Source organism: Lissotriton vulgaris, unplaced genomic scaffold, assembly GCF_964263255.1.
Source record: "Lissotriton vulgaris unplaced genomic scaffold, aLisVul1.2 SCAFFOLD_4502, whole genome shotgun sequence".
Classification (NCBI taxonomy): domain Eukaryota; kingdom Metazoa; phylum Chordata; class Amphibia; order Caudata; family Salamandridae; genus Lissotriton; species Lissotriton vulgaris.
In genome coordinates, this window is record NW_028249234.1 from 49,537 (window position 1) to 73,269 (window position 23,733).

Consider the following 23,733-nt stretch of genomic DNA (forward strand, 5'->3'; position numbering starts at 1 on the left):
GCTGACGGACAATTACGCGTACCCGCAGGATTTCCTGTATCTCCCTCAGGCCAACGGAGGTGACTGAGGCTGCGATCGACACCCAGACGAGGCTGTGAGGAGTGCGGAGGATCCCGACCAGAGCCTAGCTGAGAGAGCAAAGTCCGAGGTATTCAGAGGCCCACCAGTTCCGAAGTTCCGAAGTATATACGTCACGAGTCGAGTCGAGTCCAGTCCGGTCCAGTCCAGTATCGAGTTTCCGAGGCCTTCTGTTCCGTGCTTCCCGGTGAGTACCGTTGCTGGGGACGCATCTAGACGGGTGCATTAGTTTGTGCCCGGTCAAGACGGGTTTGGGTACACAGACCCGGTCTGCACTGTTTAGCGGTGTATCTGTACTGTTTAGCAGTATATCGAGTATGCAGGTAGTTAGTTTTATCCTAGTTATTATTGTTCGTTTTTTTAAATGTTTAAATGTGTTTTAATGTCGTGGTATGAGTGATTGTTCAATCTACATCATTGTGTATATTGTATGTCCAAGTCCGAGTAAGTATCAAGTACCAAGTAGCACGGCTGAGACATGCCGCTGTTCTCCAAACTAAGACAGATAGGAACTAGAAAAGGGATACTAGAGAAAGCTGTTCCCATTCCACCTAGGGACACTCCAGGGTACTTTATGTACCACAAACACGGCCTAGATGCTGTATTATATCTCGATTTATGAGTGGATTACACCAATGATTTAGCAGAGAATCAGAGATGGCCCGCTGCTGGGACATGGGATGCCGATTGCATCATGAGAGTAGAAGAAGCATTATGGAAAAAGAAAGCCAGACAGTCACAGAAAGATGCCATTGAATTATGGCGTAAAGAATCACACAGACGGACAGAGAAAGCACTCAGAAAAGCAGAAAAAAGTAGAGAGGATTCAGACAAAGCCAGAGAAAACGTATTAGTTGAGGAGGGGATACGAGTAAAAGCAGAACAAGTAGATCGACAACGAAACACTCTTATGAATGGTATGTATCCTCTTCTGGCCGAGGGTTTACCTAAGGCCACTCCGGAAATACCGAAGGATCTGCCCCCTCCATTGCTCCCGACTAAAGTACGTCACAAGACCACAAAAGACATTTTTCTCTCTTCCTATTTAGACGATGTAGCCCCCGAATATGTTAATATTCCGCCGCCACGCACACCACCTGCTGACGGCACTCCACCCCGAGATGATCTACACCCACTTCCGCAACACCAAACTCCTCCTCCGGTTCCACATCCTGCGCCTGTTCCCCCAGTCCTTCCTGCACCTATTCTCCCTATCATGAACCCACTAAATCCTTTTGGACCTGGCACCTCGGGAGGTGCGACAGGAGGTTTTCAAACACCGCCACAAACACATCGATTGACTTATAGGGATTTAGCACAACAACGTACACCTCAAACAGCGAGTTACGACATACTTAAAGAGCCTCTTACAGACTGTAGATATGATCCAGTACCCGGTAAAGACGACAGAATGATGCTATCATCAGTGCGTCTACGACGAGTTGCAAACTATTTAATGTTACTACCAGGAATGATTGATCATCTAGACAGAATATATCTTTTTGTTCAAACGGGGCAAGGCCCTGAAAGTATTGGCGAGGCCATGGCACATCAGAAGGTTGACACTCAAAGAATGATATTACGTTTCTTCATAAACTGCTTGATAAGAGACCAAGATAGGCCTGGTGTACACCAGGAAGAAATGAAAGCACTTAACAAATGGGGTCAGAATATAGCGGACGGAAAACATGATAAACAGAGTTGTATAGACAATATGTACCGAAGGATCCGAAAAGCAGTAGAACAAATACATGAAAGAAGACAGCCCGAAAGAGAAATAGATACAGACAAAAATGAATCCTCAGAGGAGGAGGAACAACCAGAAACGACAACAGAAGTATTGCAATTACCCGCTAGAGAAATGATAGCATATGTAGGTAAGGGAAGACCTTTTAATAATTCAATACGTCCGGTACGCCCAGAAAGTAAGAGACTTTTTCAAGCTGCCATGTCAAATCCAAAGACCCCTGAACATCTATTTCAGGCTACCGATAAAATACTTCAAGAACGAATGGGGTACCATGTACTCGATTCCATGGATGAACATGAACTAGCCAGGTCAGCAGTACAATGGGCTGACAATTCTGATAAATATAGTGATGACGGCTTAGCGCAGACCTTTTTGAACCTTTCCCCTGACGAACAGAAATTAGCTGGAATATACATGATTCAGCATCTCATTACGTTGTTCAAAGGCCAACATTCCGATCCAGGTCCCCTACCTGATATTTTAATAGAGCTACTCTCGAATAGATGGAGAGGTCTAGGTACCGACTTAATTAAAGTAATTCTAGAACATCGACACAGGTATAATGCTTTTCTGAATACACAGTTTGTTCCAGCTCCACCTCCAGAAAGAAAAATGTATTACATAGACAGACAGAATCCCTTGCGTGAAGTACATCCAGTTAGGAATGATGATAATACCTTCAGACGTGTGTTTGTGTACACGCCCATAACTAAAATGGAACTATTAGAAATGAAGAAATTAGTGCCTAGTCATGACAAAGACCCAGCAGGTTTCCACCGTGAAATCAAAGACATGTTACTCATGGGTGATTATACCTATCCCGACATTATGAAAATATTGAAAGTATTATTGCCTGCCGGTATTTACGAGAAACTGAAAGAAAAAGAATGGGAGGTGGGAGAACAAAAGATTGAGTGGGCTGCATTAGAAAACGAAGAAAATACTCGAACCCCAGGCCTAGGGCTTGGGGACAAAACTAAAGCATTACCAGGATTGTTAGTACAAGTATTGCCACGTTTATTAGCTACTAAAAAGGAGGACTGGGATGCAATCTCAGCCTGTAAACAGAAACCCGATGAAGACACTAGTGATTTTTATTCCCGATTTGAGAAATGTTTTGGTATCAATAGTGGCCTGAAAGCCAGTAGCGTGTCATATCCACATCTTTTTGTAACCAAGTTGGTCGAAAATTCCCTGCCCCAAGTTAAGAATCGTGTACAGAAAGTCGAGAGCACATGGCAAGCAAATACGCCTTCACAAATGTTACAAATGTTACAGTATCACCAGAACAGAATTAGGGAAGAACATGAACACGAACAAAGACGTATGAAAGACACGAAAATGAAAATGTTAGTTGCTCAGTCAGTTCCAGCTGACGGTCAGAAAAAGGGCACGACACAGTCCAATAATTCAGCAGCTCCTGTTAAAGGGACATGCAACTATTGCAAACAGCCAGGTCACTATATAAACGATTGTGCAGTTTTGAAACATAATATACTCACTGGAAAAACTAAAGAAAGACCGCGTCCTCCTAGACAGGACCAGGTCCAACAACAAGTACCACAGAATATCCAGCCTATGCAAGCTTCACAACAGACAGTACAGACAGTAGCGGTACCACAGCCACAACCGATTGCCGCAACACAACATGCAACTTAGCAGATGTACCAGTATGCACAAACAGATTATCCTGATTATCAGCGATACACATGAAACAGCCTAGAGAGGGAAGTTGGCTTGCCTCTTATTGAGGTTCCTGTAGATCAAGAAGGTCCTTATGTACATAGTCAAGTATTAGGGAAAGACAGAAAGTTTTTAATTGATACAGGGGCAAGCAGAACGACTATAAGTCACGACGAGGTTCCAGGGGCACCCCTCTCAGGCTCACAGAATGTTTCCCTTGGTTTTTCAGGCAAACCTATTATTAATGAAGTATTGCAACCACTTCCCCTTGCAGTTGGTCCATTGACACGTACTACAGATTTATTACTCACAAAGTCATGTCCATAAAACTTGTTAGGTATAAAGACTCTTAAAGCTCTAGGAGCTGTTATTTGCTGTTCTCCGGAAGGAGTAAGGTTGTTTTTACGTGACTTTAAAGGTCACTATGTGTTGAGAGATATTGATCCCAGATTACAGAATGTACCTGCACATTTATGGGCACAAGGCCCCACTGATGTAGGTTGTATGCACATTACACCATATCGAGTCACACTCAGACCAGGAGTAGTCTTACCACGAATTCGACAATACAAGTTACCCCCAGATGCTGTAGTGGCTTTACTGAAAATCATTGACGAGCTCATTGCACAAGGAGTGGTTGTGGAAACCGACTCGAATTTATGTAATTCTCCTATCATTCCAATTCTTAAACGCACTGATCCAAATGCACCACCAGTTTATTGATTAGTTATCGATTTGCGCGAATTGAATAAATGCATTGTACCGCAGTACCCTGTGGTCCCAGATATCTCATCTCTATTGACAGCTATTGATTCCGAGGCAACATTCTTTACTGTAATTGATCTGAAGAACGCCTTCTTTAGTGTCCCTATTGATCCAGAAAGCCAATACCTTTTCGGTTTCTGTTTAAATGGACGAAGCTTCAAATTTGCACGCGCACCTCAAGGATTCACAGAAAGCCCCAGCATCTATAGCCAAGCACTGAAAAGACAACTCGACAGTATTCACATGCCTGACAACACTGCCCTACTCCAGTATGTCGATGATCTATTGATCACTGCCCGAAGTGAACCTGAATGTGAACTAGCGTCACTGACGGTTTTGCATTTCCTGGCTGACAAGGGGCACAAGGTGTCCCCTTCGAAGCTGCAATTCTGTGTTCAGCAAGTGGTATACCTTGGGCACTTGCTGTCCAAATGGGGGAGACAGCTAACACCTGACCGCATCCAGTTAATTGCAAACATGTTACAACCCAAGACACAAAAGGAGGTACGAGCTTTTATAGGCCTCACTTCTTACTGCAGACAATGGATCCCTCAGTATGCATTTCTAGCAAAGCCACTCATACAGTTGACAACACAGGAGGCAGCGTCTTCGACTGTCCTCCCTTGGACTCAGGAACATACACAAGCTTTTGACGACTTAAAGAAAGCCTTATGTCAAGCACCAGTTTTAGCGACACCATGTTACAGTAAGCCTTTTACACTTTTTGTCACAGAACGTGAAGGTACTGCATTGTCGGTACTCACGCAAGATCAAGCAGGTTCACACAAACCGTGTGCTTACTTTTCTAGTACATTGGATCCAGTAGCCCAGGCTCTGCCTGCGTGCTTGAAATCAGTAGCAGCAACAGCTCTAGCAATTAGACAAAGTGATTCCATAGTGTTAGGACATCAATTGACAGTACAGGTTCCACACTCCGTGGAAGTTCTTTTAAACCGAACACAGACTCAACACTTGACTATAGCACGACTGACAGGTTATGAATTGACATTGTTTCAGCCACACATAGAAATTAGACGTTGTAATACATTGAACCCTGCTACACTTTTGCCATTAACTGAAACAGACCCATTAGCACATGATTGCATTGAAGTCATTACCATCACGACGAAACCCAGACAAGACTTGACAGACACCGCATTACCAGATCCAGACCTGACACTCTATGTGGATGGTTCATGCATGAGAACAAGTACAGGAGAATTAGTGGCCGCATATGCAGTCACGACAGAAACTGAAGTCATAGAAACGAATTGTATTGACACCCTGTCAGCCCAAGCAGCAGAGCTCATCGCTCTGACACAAGCCTGTATTCAAGCCAAGAACAAGAGAGTTAACATCTACACAGATTCACGTTATGCATTCAGAGTCGTACACGACTTCGGTGTCCTCTGGCGAGAGAGAGGTTTTTTGACTTCTCACGGAGCCAAAATTCAGCACGGTCCCCTTATTCAAGCTCTGTTAGATGCAATACATCTGCCTACAGCTATATCCATCATGAAGTGCAAGGCACATACAAAGGTTACAGATACCATTTCCCAGGGTAATGACCTGGCAGACCGAACCGCAAAGCATACAGCTCAAAATCAGACTCACACCACTGATCTGACAAAGACAATAGTCGCGACACCGACACATTGCATGACAGTTAAGGATCCCGCCCTAGATGTAATTGACATACAGACACATGCTACACCAGACGAAATAAAGAAATGGGCTGAACTAGGAGGGATCCAGACAGAACAGGGATGGATGACGAAGGGAAAATCTACATGGTTTCTCCCCGACTCTATGGTTCAAGTTATCATTAACACAGTACACAGTCCAGCACATTTAGGAGAAAAAGCCATGTTAGACAGTATTCAACACCTCTGGTTCAATAAACATTTACGAGCAGCAGCCAAACAGAAAGTGCGTACTTGCATGATTTGTTGTCAGTTCAATCCAGGTAAAAGCATTCCCGTAGAGCAAGGTGGATTTCATCCTCCCGATCACCCTTTTGAAGTCCTCCAGATGGATTATATCCAGATGGAACGTTGTCGAGGATTCAAATATGTCCTCGTAGTTGTATGTGCACTCTCCCGTTGGACAGAAGCATATCCAGTCCCAGATTACACTGCTCCGACCACTGCCAAGCAGCTGGTTCGTGAATTCTTCCCCAGATATGGTTTGCCCCGCATCGTATACTCCGATAACGGTCAGCCATTCTCGTCCGAGCTTATGAAGCACGTATCACTCCTGCTAGGCTATCAGTGGAAGTTCCACTGTGTCCGACATCCCGAAGCAGCAGGTCTCGTAGAGAGACACAATCAGACTCTGAAAATTCGTCTTGCTAAAATCTGTAGAGAGAAAGGTGTCGACTGGATAGTAGCTTTGCCAGTTGCCCTTTTTTATATGAGGATGGTCGCACACTCCAGAACAGGGCTATCCCCGTACGAGGTGGTCTTTGGTAGGCCACCGAATATGTGGGGGACGCCTCTGCCTCGAAAAATTACCGATGTTGATTGTAATATGTTGACAGATTACCTTGCCTCCTTGATGTCTGCACTACAATCATGTCGTTCACAGGTCGCTGCAGCTTTTCCCGACAACACCGAGGTGAAGCCCCATGAAGTGATCCCGGGAGACCTCGTCTACATTAGGAATTTCGACAGGAGAAGTCCGCTGGAGCCCCGCTGGCAAGCACCAAGTACTAGTACTTTTGACCACAAGGACAGCTATAAAAGTGGAGGGCCGCAAGGGCTGGCTCCACTCGAGTCATATCAAAAAGTTCCATGGACTGCCGCCAGTTTCAGACTCCCAGCCCGGCCCTCCTCCACAGACTGACTCAAAACTCCCCCTGGTAGAGAAAACTTCTTCCGAGATATATAAACTGAAATTGAGGTCTAGCAAGTCAGACAGTTTAATTGTTTAAGTCCTCCCCTAGGTGAACCGGTTAGACGTGTTTCTGACATGTATCCCCTAGACCCCAAAAGAGAGAGAGATAGACAGAAACAGCTCAAGAAACGTGCATATTGTAAATCTCTTCGCAGCCACTGCATTGTGACACTTCTGATTATGTTTTTTCTGAGTCTTTTGATTATTGCTGCAAGTGTGCTGTTACATGTATATTACCCTATTTTCAAGCGTGCACATTCTTCCTTCAATGTTACTGCCGAGCATTCTTTCAGTGAATTACCCCCGCATGAATTGTCTTACCGACTTGCGCTGAGCAACAACACCTTCATTAGTATGTTACATCATTCCCATCAGACCAGCAACGCTACAAATTGTTGGATATGTGGCCGACTCCCTCCCTATCAGAAATACAAGGGAGTTCTGCCCCTTTTTCCGTACCCGTTCACACACAATGGATCCTGTGGTGCATGGTTTAGTTTGATTAATTCCTTAAATTCAGATTCTGTAGTTTACCAGGGCAACTGGGTGTGGGGAAACCTGAACACTGTTTTGCATAAAGTATGTTTCCCTGACAAGGAGGGTCTTCCAAAAAGGACAGTAACTGATCTAGAAAATTAAGTATATGGATTAGGTAACTTTACACTTAACCTCATGATTCTGAGTGTTGAATCCGAAACAGAACCAGTCTTGCCCGCTATGTCCGTATTACCAGTCAAAGGTGAATTATGTGTCAGAAAGAATGGTTCAGTACACCTGGGTCATAGTAAATGTACTACTGTGATCGAATTTAGTGATAAGGGCAAGTCTACATTCAAAGCTTCCCGTCATTCCTACTTCATTTGTGGTCATACCGCATATATACGCTTACCTCTAGACTGGGATGGCACCTGTTACATTGCATTCCTTCTACCACCCGTTTTTCTAGCCCCTCCTGATTATCATAGGGACACCCATCTAGTACACAATAGACCACAGAGAGATCTCCCGATTGTCGACTACACTGAAACGGCATGGGAGCAATACACAGATTTCAATAAAGGTTTCTTTCCCTACTTAGGTGCTGTCTTTAATAGTAAGCTGATACGCAAATTAACCAGAACCCTCGAAGCAGTAGTGAATGAAACTACTTCCGCCCTAGGTAACTTAACAGAGGAGCAGTCTGCTATGCGGATTGTTGTTCTTCAAAATCGTCTCGTCCTTGACGTCATCCTGGCCGATAGGGGCGGAGCCTGTAGAGTCATCGGATCGAGCTGCTGTGTTTACATTCCAGAAAACGCGCCATCAGTATATAGAGCCATTACCCGTCTTCACAAGATTGCAAGTCTGATACACCAGAATCCAGGCACCTGGACTTGGTCCGGTTGGTTCTGGACCACGTTGTCAGCCTGGGGATGGAAAGCCCTATCCTTCCTAGGTATAGCCCTTCTTATAGTATTCAGTTGTTGCCTATGTCTGCAATGTGGGCCAGCGATTTGTGGTTTGTGCGCCACATCATGTATTCCTCACTCAAGTTCACATTCAAAACGCCGTAAGAAGAAAGAAGAGCAAATGATGTTACACGAACAGATTGATAGATTAATGAGGATTGATATATCATGAATGAGGTAATATGAATTTTTATGGTCAATTGTGTCCCCTATCGTAGACCCCAACGGCTCCATGTACGTGCTTCAAGTACATGTAAGTTCCCTCCACAACCAGCTATGAAGACGCAAATACATTTGCGTCCAACGTTAACATGTCCTCTTTCAGATCCACTATGAATGGGTCAGATATTCAGTTCCTAAGTGTGCCTTGCCAACGTCTTTACATGGTGCACTTTCACGTTTTTCTAGCTCTGGCGAGTTAGGCCTTGTTTTCTGCCATTCAAGCCTCTTTTCTGCCTTCCGCCTCTGGAAGCTGCAGCTTGGACCTGCATCTGTATCCATGACCTTTTACTTACTCCCTGCGCGGCTAGCGGTGCCTGGTTCGGCCTGCTCGCCTGCCAAAGACTGTATTCAGCCTTCAAGTTATCTGCTCCGCTCCTCGAAAATACATTCCTGTCTAGTAGTTTAGGTAAACATCCTTCCCAGCTGCAGAGCAAAGGGCCCGGCCTTTCTGTCTCCATGCCAGTAATTCATAGCTTCCGTTACCATGGTAGGCCCATGGCCCCCTTGCTTTACACGTAGACACGTAGTCGCATATGCACGCACTAGCAGTCAGTATAGAATAGCCTCTGCCCGAGAGACCTTTTCTTCTAGATAATACAGTTCCTCAAACACAAGATATTAGATATGATTTGGGATTAGGTTGTTCTGACACCCCAGACTTCTGTCTCCACATGTAGGGCTAAATGTCAAGTTCCCTTCACCCTCCAGTTACACGTCAATCACACGTCATGCTGCTGCGCGCGCATCTCTGCCTCATGTTTCTGCTGACACTGCAGGATTCTTCTAGGGATCCACCCACATGTGACACCTCTATGTGACGTTTCTAGCACACACCTCCGTGTACGCCCTCGTGCACGCCTTCTATTACGCATGTGTGTTCTTATCTCTTTTTCTCTCAGCTGTTACGCCTTCTGAACCCATCACCACTGTAATGCATTGACTATATATATGATGTACTGTTAATAAAGCATTGTAATTCCCTTCCTGAACCTTCGTGGTGATGGAACATGATACCTGGTTCGAACCAATTCCTTTTTAAGGAATAAACCCCTTTTAAAACCTCAAATGCCACGGATTCTGTCTCTTATTTTTGACTGAGTTATTCTTATTGAACTTTACCGCATAAATTAAGTATAGGTAATTTAAATTTACCACACTCGCTTCAGGCTCCAAGCGCCCAGCGCCTGCTGGGCGCGACACTCTCCGGGGACAGTGGCAGATGGGAAGTTTGACTAGAGCAGAAAACCTGTCAAACAATAACGCAGGTGTTCTAAGGCGAGCTCAGGGAGGAAAGAAACCTCCCGCTGAGCAGAAGGGGAAAGGCTCGCTTGATCTCGATTTTCAGAATGAATACAGACCGTGAACGCGGGGCCTCACGATCCTTCTGATTTTTTGGGTTTCAAGCAGGAGGTGTCATAAAAGTTACCACAGGGATAACTAGCTTGTGGCGGCCAAGCATTCATAGCCACATCACTTTTTGATACTAAGTTGTCGGCTATTCCTATCATTATGAAGCATAATTCACCAAGCGTTGGAATATCACCCACTAATAGGGAACGTGCGCTGGGTTTAGATCGTCGTGAGCCCGGTTAGTTTTACCCTACTGATGATGTAAGCCAGTCGAGGGTGTGAGTGCTGGGGAAAGGCTTCCTCCGGGTCCCGGAAGGCTCTCCCGGCCTGGCTAGGGTTTGGAAGCTGGGACCAGGCCCGGGGCTCATGCTCTGTCCAGGTGTTCCAGGGTGCGGGAGCCCCACATCCTGCAAGCCAGCTGAGGGTCCGGGCATTCATCGGGGCCCAGGGAGCCTCTCCCCTGCCTGGCTAGAGTTCAGAAGCTGGGCCCGGGCCTGGGGCTTGAGCTCTGTCCCAAGGTCCCACAGTGTAGGGGCCTCCTGTCCTGCAAGCCAGCCGGGGGTCCGGGCATTGGGGAAGGGAGTCCACGGGGGCTCGGGGAGCCTCTCCCCAGCCTGGCTAGCGTTCAGAAGCTGGGACCGGGCCCGGGGCTTGTGTTCTGTCCCAGGGTGCGGGAGCCCCCTGTCCTGCAAGCCAGCCAAGGGTCGGGGCACTGGGGACGGCGTCCACCGAGGCCCGGGGAGGCCTTCCCCGGCCTGGCTAGGGTTCAGAAGCTGGGACTGGGCCCAAGGCCCGTGCTACATCCCAGGGTCCTAGGGTGCAGGAGCCCCCTGTCCTGCAAGCCAGATGAGGGTCCGGGTGCTGGGGAAGGTGGTCCACTGGGGCAGGGGAGGCTCTCCCTGGCCTGGCTAGGGTTTGGAAGCTTGGTTCCGGGACCTGGGCTTGAGCTCCGTCCGACAGGCCCGGGGTGCGGAGCCCCCCATCCTGCAAGCCAGCCGAGGGTGCAGGTTTTTCCCTGCCTGGCTGCTTTTAGAAGCAGGTACCGGGCCGGAGAGCCGGGGTTGCTGGCCGCAGAGCGGAACAGAGTTTTCTGCCCACCCCTACTGATTACAGTATTGTGGATTTTTGTTGTTTGGTCTTGTGAAGTCTAGTAAAGATTTCTTATTTTTGTAAACTGGTGTGGTGTCCATTTGTAGTGTTTTCGCTGTATTATGTATGTGTTCACAAATGCTTTACACACTGCCTCTGAGATAAGCCTGCCTGCTCGTGCCAAGCTACCAAGGGGGTGAGAAGGGGTTATCCAGGAGTGTACCCCCCCTTTCCTTGACTAGAAGCAAGGGTCCCTATTTTGTCAAAGTTACCTACCTCTGCCAACTATAGACCCCCAATTCTAACACTCTCTAGAGTTCCAAAACCTACTGATTAATTAATAGGATATAGATCAAAACAGGGAACGCTCGGTGAAGATGTATATGTGTGCCAATTTTACATAGGTTCTGGAAGTGACAGCAGCCCAAAGGCGGATCATTCCAGTCTGACAGGTTCAGAGTTAGGAGATTTAGATTAATATAATCCCTGTGTATCATAGTTTAATTAGGAATCCTGAAAGATTTCTCCAGGTTGTGTTGAGGAACCACTTGTGGTCTAGAATGGACCTTTTATATCAAATCACTGAACGTTAAAATTGACCAGTGAGGCAAAATAGGACCGATTGAATCGAAAGAAGCATTGGAGTAGCTTTCTTCCATAGTATAGTGCAAATTGATGGCTCCAGCAGGATGTGTGTAGATTTGAGGGGGGTGAATAGTAATATCTGGGTGGATTGGAATCCCCTAGTTAACAAACAGGAAATGCTGCCTTGGATGAACAAGCCACAGTAGTCTCCCACATTGTATAAAGTGGATTCCTATTGGTCTGGAATCAAGTTCAGTAATGTTTAGAGCTCGATTAGTTACAGGCTTCAAGATAATTTGATGCTAACATTGTCCTTTGCTATGTTATCTGACACCAATGTTAGAAACTCTGTGAACTTCTAGTTCTCAATGTCATCAGCTAAACCAGAACTAGGAACAAAATGTAATGATACAGTCATAGTAAAGTAAAAGCATCTTTATTGAAGTTTAAAGAAATGTTTGAAAAATATACAGAGCCAGGATTAAATCAAATCTAGATTACTAGGCTGGGTAAAAGGTGAGATTAAGCACACATATAAATGCCTAATCCTACGTGATATAAAACGCTACAAAATGTAAGCATTGTTTTCTTTAAACCTAGAATTCAATACAACCTGTAACCATAAATGCTGGGTTTCCCAGTCATTGTATTTTTTATCCCGCTTTTCACAGGTCTCTGCTGACATCTGCAGGGCAACTGGTCATAGCTTGACAGGTGCCCTAGTTTCAGAAGTTATGAAAGGCTCCCAGTGTGAGGTACGGTGATCCTAAAGTGTCTAAGGAGAGGGGATGTGACCTTGTGGCTAGCTTTCCGACATAGAAGCCTGGAAACATTGATCCTAATCCAGTTTTAGCACAAAAACATTGTGATTCCAGCCAAATCAATTTATAGCCCTTTTCCGCCAATTGGGAATGTGTGTAATGTGAAAATGTTTATTGCAAAAATGTAAAACCCAATACCTTGAATCCCAGCTGGATCCCCACTAGGTCTTTGTTTCAGTGTATGCAAATTAGGGGTAAAATAAAATTGTGAATCCAGTATTTGAAAAGCGCAAACTACTCACCCTTATGGGTCCCAAGGCACTGGGGGCAGTCGTGGAAATTAAGTGAGCTATTGCCCAGAGTCATATGGTGCTGGGCTGACCTGCCGCCGGAGCCAGGGATCGAACCGCGAGCTCTTTGCTCCGAAGCCAGCTACCCTGGCCACTGCACCACACCTCCCCATGGGGGCGCACAACTAGCAGAGTTACAGAAAACTCCATGACATTTCACAGAATTAGGCCGATAGGTGTAAAATATGCAGCTCGCACTATAATTTACCACCAATAACGTGAGTAGCGCTAAAAATCAGCACAAACTGCACCGTGTGCTGCGCAAGAGCGCTCGGTGATTCGTGGTGATGTTGCTGGTGCTCAGTAGAAAATCTACGTGAGTGGCAGCAAATCTACTCCAATGGTAGCCCTCTGGCCACAACTGCTCGCTAATGCCTGCAATCACCTACGTAAGAAAAGTGTACTAGGGGGCGCCAAATCTCACTCACTCTCACCAGCTCGCATTTTCTGGAGCCTCAAAGGAGAATCGTCAGCCTGATGGCCATTGCCGGAATTTAGACAGAACTCTGTGTTAAAGAGTAACCCGAAGTGGCAAAAATTCTGCCAATTCCGCAGGTGGAACAGAATATTTCGCCCACCCCTAATGTAAATGCATTTCATATAGTTATCGTATGGTATAATGGTTTGAGTGAATGTAAAGGTATCTCATGTAGTTATCCTATGGTTTGTATCCAGCCTCTTGGACCTATATTGGATATCTCTGAGTCAGGGGTTTACAGTTTTCCACCATTAGATATTCATGGTTTCCGTTATGCCATGTTATCGGTTTCCAATCAGTTGGAATATTTCCCATTCTTTATTACATTTTTTCTTTGCAATCTAGCTCACATTTCTCTGAGATCTTTTGTTCTGGACATTTCTCTCATTTAAATGGGTTTTTTGATATATATAAAAGGCAGGCGACCTGGCAAGAAAATATATTTAAACCTAATAACACTCCTGTGAGGGGGCTTAAAGTTTAATTTCTGGTACTAAATTTTTTAAATCAACGAACAATTTAAAATTTTGAAATAAAGTCCACTTACCTGCACGGAGACATAGTGTCTGTCTCAGGTAGGGGGATAAACCCATCCAGGAAGAGGAATCTTCAGTTCCAGGCTCGTGTCTTACACAGGTGTAGTCCTGTCCACCGGGTCCTCCTTGTTTGTCATGCTGGTCACACTGGGTCACTGCTGTAGAGGAAAAAGGAGCGGGACTGATTTAAAGAGAGGAGAGACAAAGAGAGACCGAGAGAGAGAGGATGTGAGAGAAAGAGAGAAGAAATAAGGGGGCTCGGAAGAAAGAGAGCTACAGGCAGAGAGAGATAAAGAGAAAAGAAAAGAGAGTAAAAGAAAAGTGAGAGCAAGAGGGCCTTAGTGGAAAGCTGAGTATAGAGAGAGAGAGAGGGAGCGCGAACGAGAGAGAGAGAGAGAAAAAGACTAGGAGAACATGAACGACAGAGCAAGAGAAAGGGCAGGCAGGGAGTGATAAGGGAGAATGAGTGAAATTCAGATAGAGTGAAAGAAAGGGGTGAAATAGAGGAAGCAAGAGAAAGAGGGATACAGGTAGATCAAGAAATAGAGAGATAGAGTGCGAAGTGGAAGAGAGTGAGAGCAAAACTGAAAAAGAGTGAGGGAAAAATAAAGTATGTAAAATATTATTTAGTATTATTCCATTATAAATTCCATTCTTCATAAATACTTTTATATCAGCCCTAATGTTTTTTTTAATCCTGGCTATATTGTCCACAGGCACAAGGTGGTAGGGAAAGGATAGAGAAAAGGTTAATGAGAGAAATAGAAAAAAGAACAGAGAAGAAAAACTTCAGAGAGAAAGAAAACGAGAATGGAGGAGAACCAGAGGCAGAATGGGAGAAGAAAAGAAGCTAGAAAGATATAGAGAAAAAGAGGCTGAGGTAGAGATAGAGAGAAGGAGGATGAAGAGTGAGAGAGATGGAGGAATCAAGAGAGAGATAAAGAGAGAGGGAAATAGACAGGAAGAGTGAAGGAGGCAGGGACATCATTCAAGACCAGCAATGTGGCTACAATTCTAGAAAACTTTCATTGGCAAAGAGGGGACGAGATGCAATATCCACACCTCACACAACAACAGCGAAGCAGATAGAATTATATTCCATTTTTTGCTTGTATATAAGTTGATATTCTGGTGATAATAATATTAACCCTATTATTTTATTGAGAGTATTCAATTCAATTCAATTCAATGATTTATATAGCGCGCTACATACCCAGAGGGTCTCAAGGCGCTTGAGGAAGGGTGGGGAGTTACTTGTCGAATATCCAGGTTTTAAGTTGCTTTCTGAATGCTAGGTGGTTCTGAGTGAGGCGAAGGTGAGTGGGAAGTGAGTTCCAGGTTTTAGCCGCCAGGTAGGAGAAGGATCTTCCTCCCATGGTGGTTTTGTTGATGCGAGGTACAGCAGCAAGGGCTTGGTGGGAGGAGCGTAGCTGGCGGGAGGGGGTGTAGAAGGAAAGTCGTGTGTTGAGGCATTCGGGTCCAAGTTCGTAAAGTGCTTTGTGTGCGTGGGTTAGAAGGCGGAATGTTATCCTCTTATTGATGGGGAGCCAGTGGAGGTTTTTCAGGTGACCAGAAATGTGATCTTTACGCGGAATGTCTAGAATGAGTCTGGCTGATGCGTTCTGGATGCGTTGGAGTTTTTTCTGAAGTTTTGCGGTGGTACCGGCGTATAGGGTGTTTCCGTAGTCCAGGCGGCTTGTAACCAGTGCATGGGTGACCGTTTTTCTGGTGTCAGTGGGGATCCAGCAAAATGTTTTTTTGAGCATGCGAAGAATGTTGAAGCAGGATGATGAAACCTCGTTGATTTGTCTGGTCATCGAGAGTGAGGAGTCCAGAATGACGCCCAGGTTCCGTGCATGGTCCATTGGGATGGGTGCTTTTCCAAGGGATTCTGGCCACCACGAGTCGTCCCAGGCGGAGGGGGAGGTACCTAAGATAAGGACTTCTGTTTTGTCGGAATTCAGTTTCAGACGGCTGTGCTTCATCCATTCGGCTACTTCTCTCATTCCTTTATGTAGGTTGGTTTTGGCGGTGTTAGGGTCTTTGCTGAGTGAGAGGATCAGTTGAGTGTCATCAGCATAGGAGATGATGTTGAGGTTGTGTTGACTTGCGATGGCCGCGAGGGGGCTCATGTATACGTTAAAGAGGGTGGGGCTGAGTGAAGATCCTTGTGGCAAGCCGCAAATGACTTCAGTGGCTTCTGATTTGAATGGTGGGAAGCAGACTCTCTGAGTTCTTCCGGCAAGGAACGAGGTGATCCACTCCAGTGCTTTTCCTTGAATTCCGATGTTATTGAGGCGCTGTAACAGGGTGCTATGACAGACTGTGTCGAAGGCTGCGGAGAGGTCGAGGAGGATGAGGGCGACGGTGTCTCCACTGTCCAGTAGAGTTCGAATGTCGTCTGTTGCTGCGATGAGTGCGGTCTCAGTGCTGTGTTTGGCTTGGAAGCCGGACTGTGAGGAGTCGAGGGATTTGTTGGTTTCGAGGAAGGCGACGAGCTGGTTGTTGACAGCTTTCTCGATGACCTTTGGCCGGGAATGGAAGGAGTGATATGGGGCAGTGGTTTTTGAGTTCGGTGGGGTCAGCTGTGGGTTTTTTCAGAAGGGCGCTGACTTCGGCGTGTTTCCAGCTATCTGGGAAGGTGGTGGAGGTGAGGGAGCAGTTGATGACATCTCGGAGGTGGGGTGCGATGATGGAATCTGCTTTGTTGAAGATGTGGTGAGGGCATGGGTCTGAGGGGGATCCTGAGTGGATGGAGTTCATCAGGCGGATGGTATCATCCGTGGAGATTGGGTTCCAGTCATTAAGGATGTTCAAGGGGGGTGAGGGTGTGGCAGAAGGATGGGTGGTCTGGTCTCCGGGTTGGTTGTCGAAGCTGTTGTGGATGTCTGCGATTTTGTCATGGAAGAACGAAGCTAGGGAGTCGCAGAGGTCTTGAGAGGGAGTGATGTCGTTGGAGTTGGCAGTGGGGTTGGTGAATTCTTTGACGATGTTGAATAATTCCTTGCTGTTGTGGGCGTTGTTGTCAAGTCGGTCTTTGAAAGCGGCTTTCTTGGCAGTTCGGATCAGTTGGTGGTGTATGCGGGTGGCGTTTTTGAAGGCGTCTATGGTGCTGGTGTTTGGGTCTTTTTTCCAGGCCTTCTGAAGGGAGCGACAGAGTTTCTTGGATTTCTTAAGATCATCGTTGAACCAGGGGGCGTTTTTGTTGCCTTGTTTGATTAGACGTTTTTTTAGGGGTGCTAGGTTGTCGGCGCTGTTGGTTAGCCATTGAGTGAGGTCAATGGCTGCTTGGTTGGCGTTCGATGAGTGGGCAGGGGGTGAAAGTCCCTCTCACAATGCCGGACTGATTCACAAAGTTAACTTACACTTTTAAATAAGTTTACACTCTTGAGTAAGTTACCCACTTTGTGGTATTCACAATCTGCACTTTTGTAATAACTTACACTTTTGTAGTAACTTACACTTTTATAGTATATCCAGCAGTACTGATGGCCAGCCACTGGTATTGCAACACCCTTCCATAGAAAATTAAATCCCAAAGGAAAACATATTAAATGAAATTAAATGATTTTAAATAGATACACATATAATGAAATATAAATTAAAGTTAACATATATGGAATAGTAAATACATGTTATTTAATTATGCAATATTTAGGTTATTAAATACTGATCTTTAATTAAAAATAAAATAAATGAAATTATGTACCCACCTCCAGAAAACAAAATAAAGAAAACAACCCTAACTTTAAAAAGGTTGCTTGCAGAGCTGCCATTTTCAGCTAATGAGATTAATGCACCAGCATTAACTGTCTCAGTACATATAAGCCATGCCCTCAGGATATATTTGAGCGGTACATGATCTAGTTCTTGAAGTTGGGGCGGGGTTACTGGAACTTCTTGACCCATAAAATGAACTCCTTAGCACAGCGCACCAATGGCAAGCCATCTACACCCGTCTGCAACCAGAATATGTCCAGAACAGCAACTTTGCCGGTAGGAAGGTAGGATCTGCTTTCATGGTCACCCCCACTTTTTGCTGGTGTTGCTCTGTTTTGTGATAAGTCTGATTGGGATCCTGCCAATCAGGACCCCAGCCACTGTGCGTCCTCCCTAAATCTGACAATGGTAAGTACTTTGGCACCTTCCCAGTTTGCTACTGGTGTTCCCATGTAAGTCCCAAGTACACCTGTGGGTGTCTCTTCATATTCGTCATGGGACAAGATTCAAATCTGATTCCAATCTGAAACCACTTCAACTCCAGCCGTCTGGGCACCTTGGACTTCATTGGACTTTGCCTAGAACCGAGACTGCATCAAGGAAGACTCCTGCTGCTCCTGGCCTCGTCATCCTGCCAGTCTTCTGCTTTGTCTGTGCCTGTGCTTCATCCAGGTTCTTCTCCATGCCTGTGGGCATAAAAGACATCTGAAGTAATCTTTCTTGGAGTGAAGGAGTCACTCCCCCTCATCTGCAGGTACTGCAATAAAGATGACCGGTCTGCTGCTCCTGATGTCCCACAGACTCCGAAAGGCTCAGGAACACAGGAGGTGGTTCTGCAACTCCCTCGAAGACTGTTCTGTCTTCGCAGCAAGTTTGAGGCCGAGATCCCTGGTCGGACCCCCTGGAATAGAACCCAGTTGCTTCACATCAACTTGTTGTTCCCAAGGCTTGTTGACTCTGTCCTCCAGTGCTCTTCGAGCTACAAGAAGCTCCAGCCACCAGCATCTCTTCCTGAAAAGATCTTTGTCCTCACCACATCTTCTGCACCGTGGGCCTGCATCTTTGGTGAGCTGCTTGAGGTCCTCTTGCGACTCCTGTGCCTTTGGCCTGTGGGTCCTCTTGAGGCCCGTTCTTTTGGCTTCAGTGGGTTACTCTTGGGTCTGCTCCGACTCTCCTACTCTTGGTGAGTCCCTCAGACCTCGCTTGTCCCAACGCTGCACCTTTTTTGTTTACCATCTCTGTTGCTGCTGCCAAGGCTTGTGTTTCTAAATTTGTAATTTTTTTTATTGCATTTAAGTTAAATGCACATAACAAAACATGTACCAATAATTGTCCACTGATATTGATACATTCGCAGATAACATGACATATGGTGATACACTTTTCATATGAAATCAATATTGCTCATCACAGTAGACTACATTCTTTGTTCAGCCGGGGATCACTCCGGAAAGGCAAGGAGGTACGTCGTCATCGGTGCCCAGATGTTTTTGGTCTGGAGGCGCTCGGCAATTCCTCTGCATATGTTTTCATTTGGTCTCTACAATACGCTATGTCCTTATACCACCCCTCTAAATTAGGATATGTTCTTTGACCCCAATGTTTTGCAACCCCTCTTTTAGCCAGTAGGAGACTAACAGCCATGCACTTAGGACAAGCCGTTTTCAGTGCTTTCACCTATACAAGTAGACATATTTTTGGAGTACATTGATCTGTTTCATATATCTCCTTCAGCTAATGCAGGTATATAGTTCTCACCATGTTTGAACTCACTTTCTCTGTGTGTAGGAAAGTAGGGTCTGTATATAATCACGGGTAGCCGGGTAATGTGTCCAAGTAAGAGGTTTATTTGTAGTTCATCATAAGTTCCATAGAAGATATAGTTGTAGTTAAGAAGATGAAATAAAGGGTCCCACCAGGAGCTAGATGGTTGTTGCTCAGCCCACTCTCATTAACTGTCATTCTCCACACACAACCAGGCACACTCACATTCTACTCTCTCTGACATCAAGCACTCCAACATTCCACGCAGACATCACACTCATTCTTGCTGAGCAACTAGGAAGGAGATGATTCTAGGTACAACATACTGCTTTCATGGTTAGCCCCTCCCCCACTTCTGCTGGTGTCATACTGTTTGTCTGGCTAGTCTGACTGGGATCCTGCTAATCAGGGCACTAGACACAGATGTCGGATATATCTTACGATATATAGAGTGGCCATGCGTCATTACACGATGACCACCTCTAAACTGGCTTTAACAAACCCTGTCATGTTTGGTATCACACGTGTTGGAATCATACACCCACATCGTAAATGGTGTGGGAGGCATGATTCCATGCACTGTAAATCTCCTTGGGGGGGCCCTCAGTGCTCCTGGTACCAGTCATCCAGAACCAGACAGCAAGCTAGGGCAGCTGCCGACCTGAGACACGATTCTGGCCTCCTGCTGCTGAGCCAACCTCATGCAGGGAAAGGCAGAACAAGAGATATCCTGTCACAGTTAGGTGTGACCACCTTCCAGACGGGGTTTAGCGTATTGGGACAGGGTGAGGAGGTTACCAGAGCCACTCAGACTGCTTGAGGGGTACACTTGGTGCCCCCCTTGCATACTCCAGATCAAACCAGTTCAGGGAACCGTTGCCACCTGTTCTGGTGTGAAACTGAACACAGGACATGGGAGTATCCCCCCCACTGTCAAGCCTGTCCTCTGGGAGGGACCCCTGAAACATCCCAACCCTTTCCTTAGGGTACTTAAGGGCTTACCTGAAGGTGGGTCCCTAGATTAGAACCTGAGAACCTCCTGAGGCGGAAAGCCGGGAGACGCTATTTTCAAATTCTGACCATTTTTAACATTGTAATACTGTGTTTTTAAAAAGCTATTTGCATTAACCCCCTGGCATTACCCGGACTGGCGTCGAGCAGCAGATTGATTTGCTGTTACGCCCTGATCACTCGTTCTGCCGCCATCTCTTGCTCGAGGGAGCCACGAGACACGCCCACCTCGGTTGGTCACGCCCCCCTCACAGGCATATATAAAGCGCGCTGATCACTAGCGCCGCATTATCACGCTGAGAACCTCCTGAGGCGGAAAGCCGGGAGACGCTATTTTCAAATTCTGACCATTTTTAACATTGTAATACTGTGTTTTTAAAAAAGCTATTTGCACTAACCCCCTGGCATTACCTGGACTGGCGTCGAGCAGCAGATTGATTTGCTGATACGCCCTGATCACTCGTTCTGCCGCCATCTCGTGCTCGAGGGAGCCACGAGACACGCCCACCTCGGTTGGCCACGCCCCCCCTCCGACGCCCAGAGCTCCACTATAAACCATGAGTTTCTGCCGGAAGCGCAGCGGGCTCGACGATGGCGCGCCGAAGGCGCGCTTAAGGCAAACTCGTCTGCGCTCGTCCGCGACCAGGACGCGACTAGCGCGGACCACTCTGCCCATATTTCCACGAAGCCTACTGCCCCCCCTACACCTCTTACTCGTGAGAACTTGCTCAACTTGAGAGAGTCTGCGCACGAAGGTCATCTCTTTTTTAACGATACTGCCTATCCTCTACATGACTTCACTAGTAAGGGTCTGCTAATGGGAGGTCTTCTTAATGTTAGATCACTGCCAAAACATGCTAATGAAATTCAATTGCTTATTGATACCCATCACTTAGACGTACTCTTTCTAACTGAGACCTGGACCCAGGCCGACTGTGACATCGAACTAGACTGGGCCTGTCCCCAGGACTTCAAAATGTTGCATCTTCCTAGACCCAAAGGCCGCGGTGGTGGAGTAGGCATTATCTACCGAGCCTCATGGCTTATAAACATCTTAGATATGGACCCAGTCGCCGGGACCGAACTCCTCGGCCTTTCCATAAACTGTCATTCCGGAGCAACCTTTACGGCAATTATTTGTTACCGTCCCCCAGGAACCTTTAATTCCCAAAAACAGCAATTGCTACTTACCACCTACACAAACATGGCTACTTCCCACAAACAGTTGATCATTTTAGGTGATTTTAATCTCTGGCCAAATGGTAGTTTGGACACTGGATTGCATAATCTCGTGTTCTCTTGTGAAAGCGTGGGACTCCAACAACTGGTCAAGGAACCCACTCACAAAGCAGGTCACCGACTCGATCTTATTTTCTCCACCCCTCAGCTAGTACACCTGATCGACACCCTGCCCATGGGCTGGACTGATCATGCTCTTATCAAATTCTTTATAACTAGCAACGGAGCTAGAAGGCCAGCACATAGTACCTTTTCTGAATTTTTGTACAGAGACTGGAAAGCTCTGGAAAAACGGAGCACTACTGGTACTGTGTTTCAAGTGGAAAACAGTTTTTCCCTCACTAATCCGGTAGAGGATAACTACGAGGCCTTTTGTACGAGGATATCCTCAACCACTGACTCCCATGTCCCCCTAAAAAGATGCAAACCTAAGAGCAGAGCGCCAGCCTCCTGGTTTGACGATTCCTTGAAAGCCCTCAAATTAGCCTGTAAACCGGCGGAGAGGAAATGGAGACAAGGCTACTCTGACACAAATAAGTCACTCTGGAAAAATAAACTCCGGGAATACAAATCTGCAATTGTTAAAAGTAAAACTACCTACTTTTGCTCTAATATTGTCAATGCCACCAACAGCTCCAAAAGTATCTTCCAGATTCTTAACAACCTCATCCACCCTGATTGTGCCAAAAAAACTATCCCACCCACACAAGCACTTTGCGACAATCTAGCATTATTTTTTAAGGATAAAATTGAGACCATTATCCACAACTTGAACACCTCCCCTTCACTGGATAGGCCCAACGGTCTCGGGGCTAGCATCACCGACCCAGATCCGGTAAACCCAGGGTACTTACCCATTGAATGTTTGCGGGAATTTCCCCCTATCTTAGAATCAGATTTTGTCAGTTTGGCGCATGGGATCATTTCGGGTTCCCCTCTCGACCCTTTGCCCCCAAAAACCTGGAAAGCTTTTGGAACAGAACTCTTCTGCACCCTGCGCAGGATCTGCAACCAATCCCTGCGTTGCGGATTTGTTCCGCCTCCCTGGAAGCAGGCTCTTATCACCCCGCTGCTGAAAAAACCCTCTTTAAACCCCGAGTGTTTATTGAACTATCGGCCTATTTCTCTCCTGCCATTCCCCGCGAAAGTTGCCGAACGTTGGGTGAGTTCCTGTCTCTCTAAACATCTGGAGCAGAATCACATCCTGGACGATATTCAATTTGGCTTCCGTCCAGCCCATGGCACCGAAACAGCTGTCCTCACAGCCATGGAGGATCTTCGTATGTGTGCAGACAGGGGCCAGGCAGTGGCCTTGATCTTGCTGGACCTGTCTGCCGCATTCGACACGGTCAATCATGTGATTCTGCTGAAGAGACTAAAAGAGGCAGGGGTTGATGGCACGGCCCTGCTCTGGTTCCATTCTTACCTGCGGGACAGGAAGCAGGCTGTATCCCTCCCCCCCTTCCAATCTGCCTTCTCTGCAGTGCCCCATGGGGTGCCCCAGGGCTCGTCCATCAGCCCCATTCTTTTTAACGTGTACCTTAAGCCCTTGGTCACGTTAATAAAGTCCCATGGGTTAAAAGCTATAAACTATGCGGATGATACCCAGATTATCCTTTCTTGGGAGGGGGAAGAATCGATTCCTCTGACATCGTTTCACGACTGCCTGAGAGATACCGCTGGCTGGCTGCACAAAAACTCCCTGCAATTCAACTCCTCTAAAACCGAGGTTCTGTTTTGCGCCGGTAGCTGGATTCCGCGCCTGTTCCCAACTGAATTCTGGCCCCCGGAAGCCCCGGAAAAACCACAGCCGGTCACCACCGTTCGCAACCTGGGTGTCATGATGGACAACAAGCTTAGTATGGAAACCCAGGTTGTGAAAATAGTGGGTACCTGCTCGGCCTTACTGCGCTCATTGCGTAAGATCATGCCACTCCTCCCCGCACAAGCTCGAGCGCTAATAGTCAGGTGTACTATTCTTAGTTGCCTTGACTATTGCAACGCATTGC

The 23,733-nt window shown here is 46.4% G+C and overlaps 1 protein-coding gene across 1 annotated transcript in view; it reads right to left on the bottom strand.

Moving 5' to 3' along the window:
• Nucleotides 1–23,733, bottom strand: part of LOC147663645 (collagen alpha-1(XII) chain-like) — a 109,896-nt gene that overhangs the window by 16,661 nt on the left and 69,502 nt on the right. Inside the window, exon 4 of the mRNA XM_086950298.1 lies at nt 14,002–14,148. Coding sequence (XP_086806424.1) covers nt 14,002–14,148 — 147 coding nt within the window. The remainder of the gene's footprint in view (nt 1–14,001; nt 14,149–23,733) is intronic.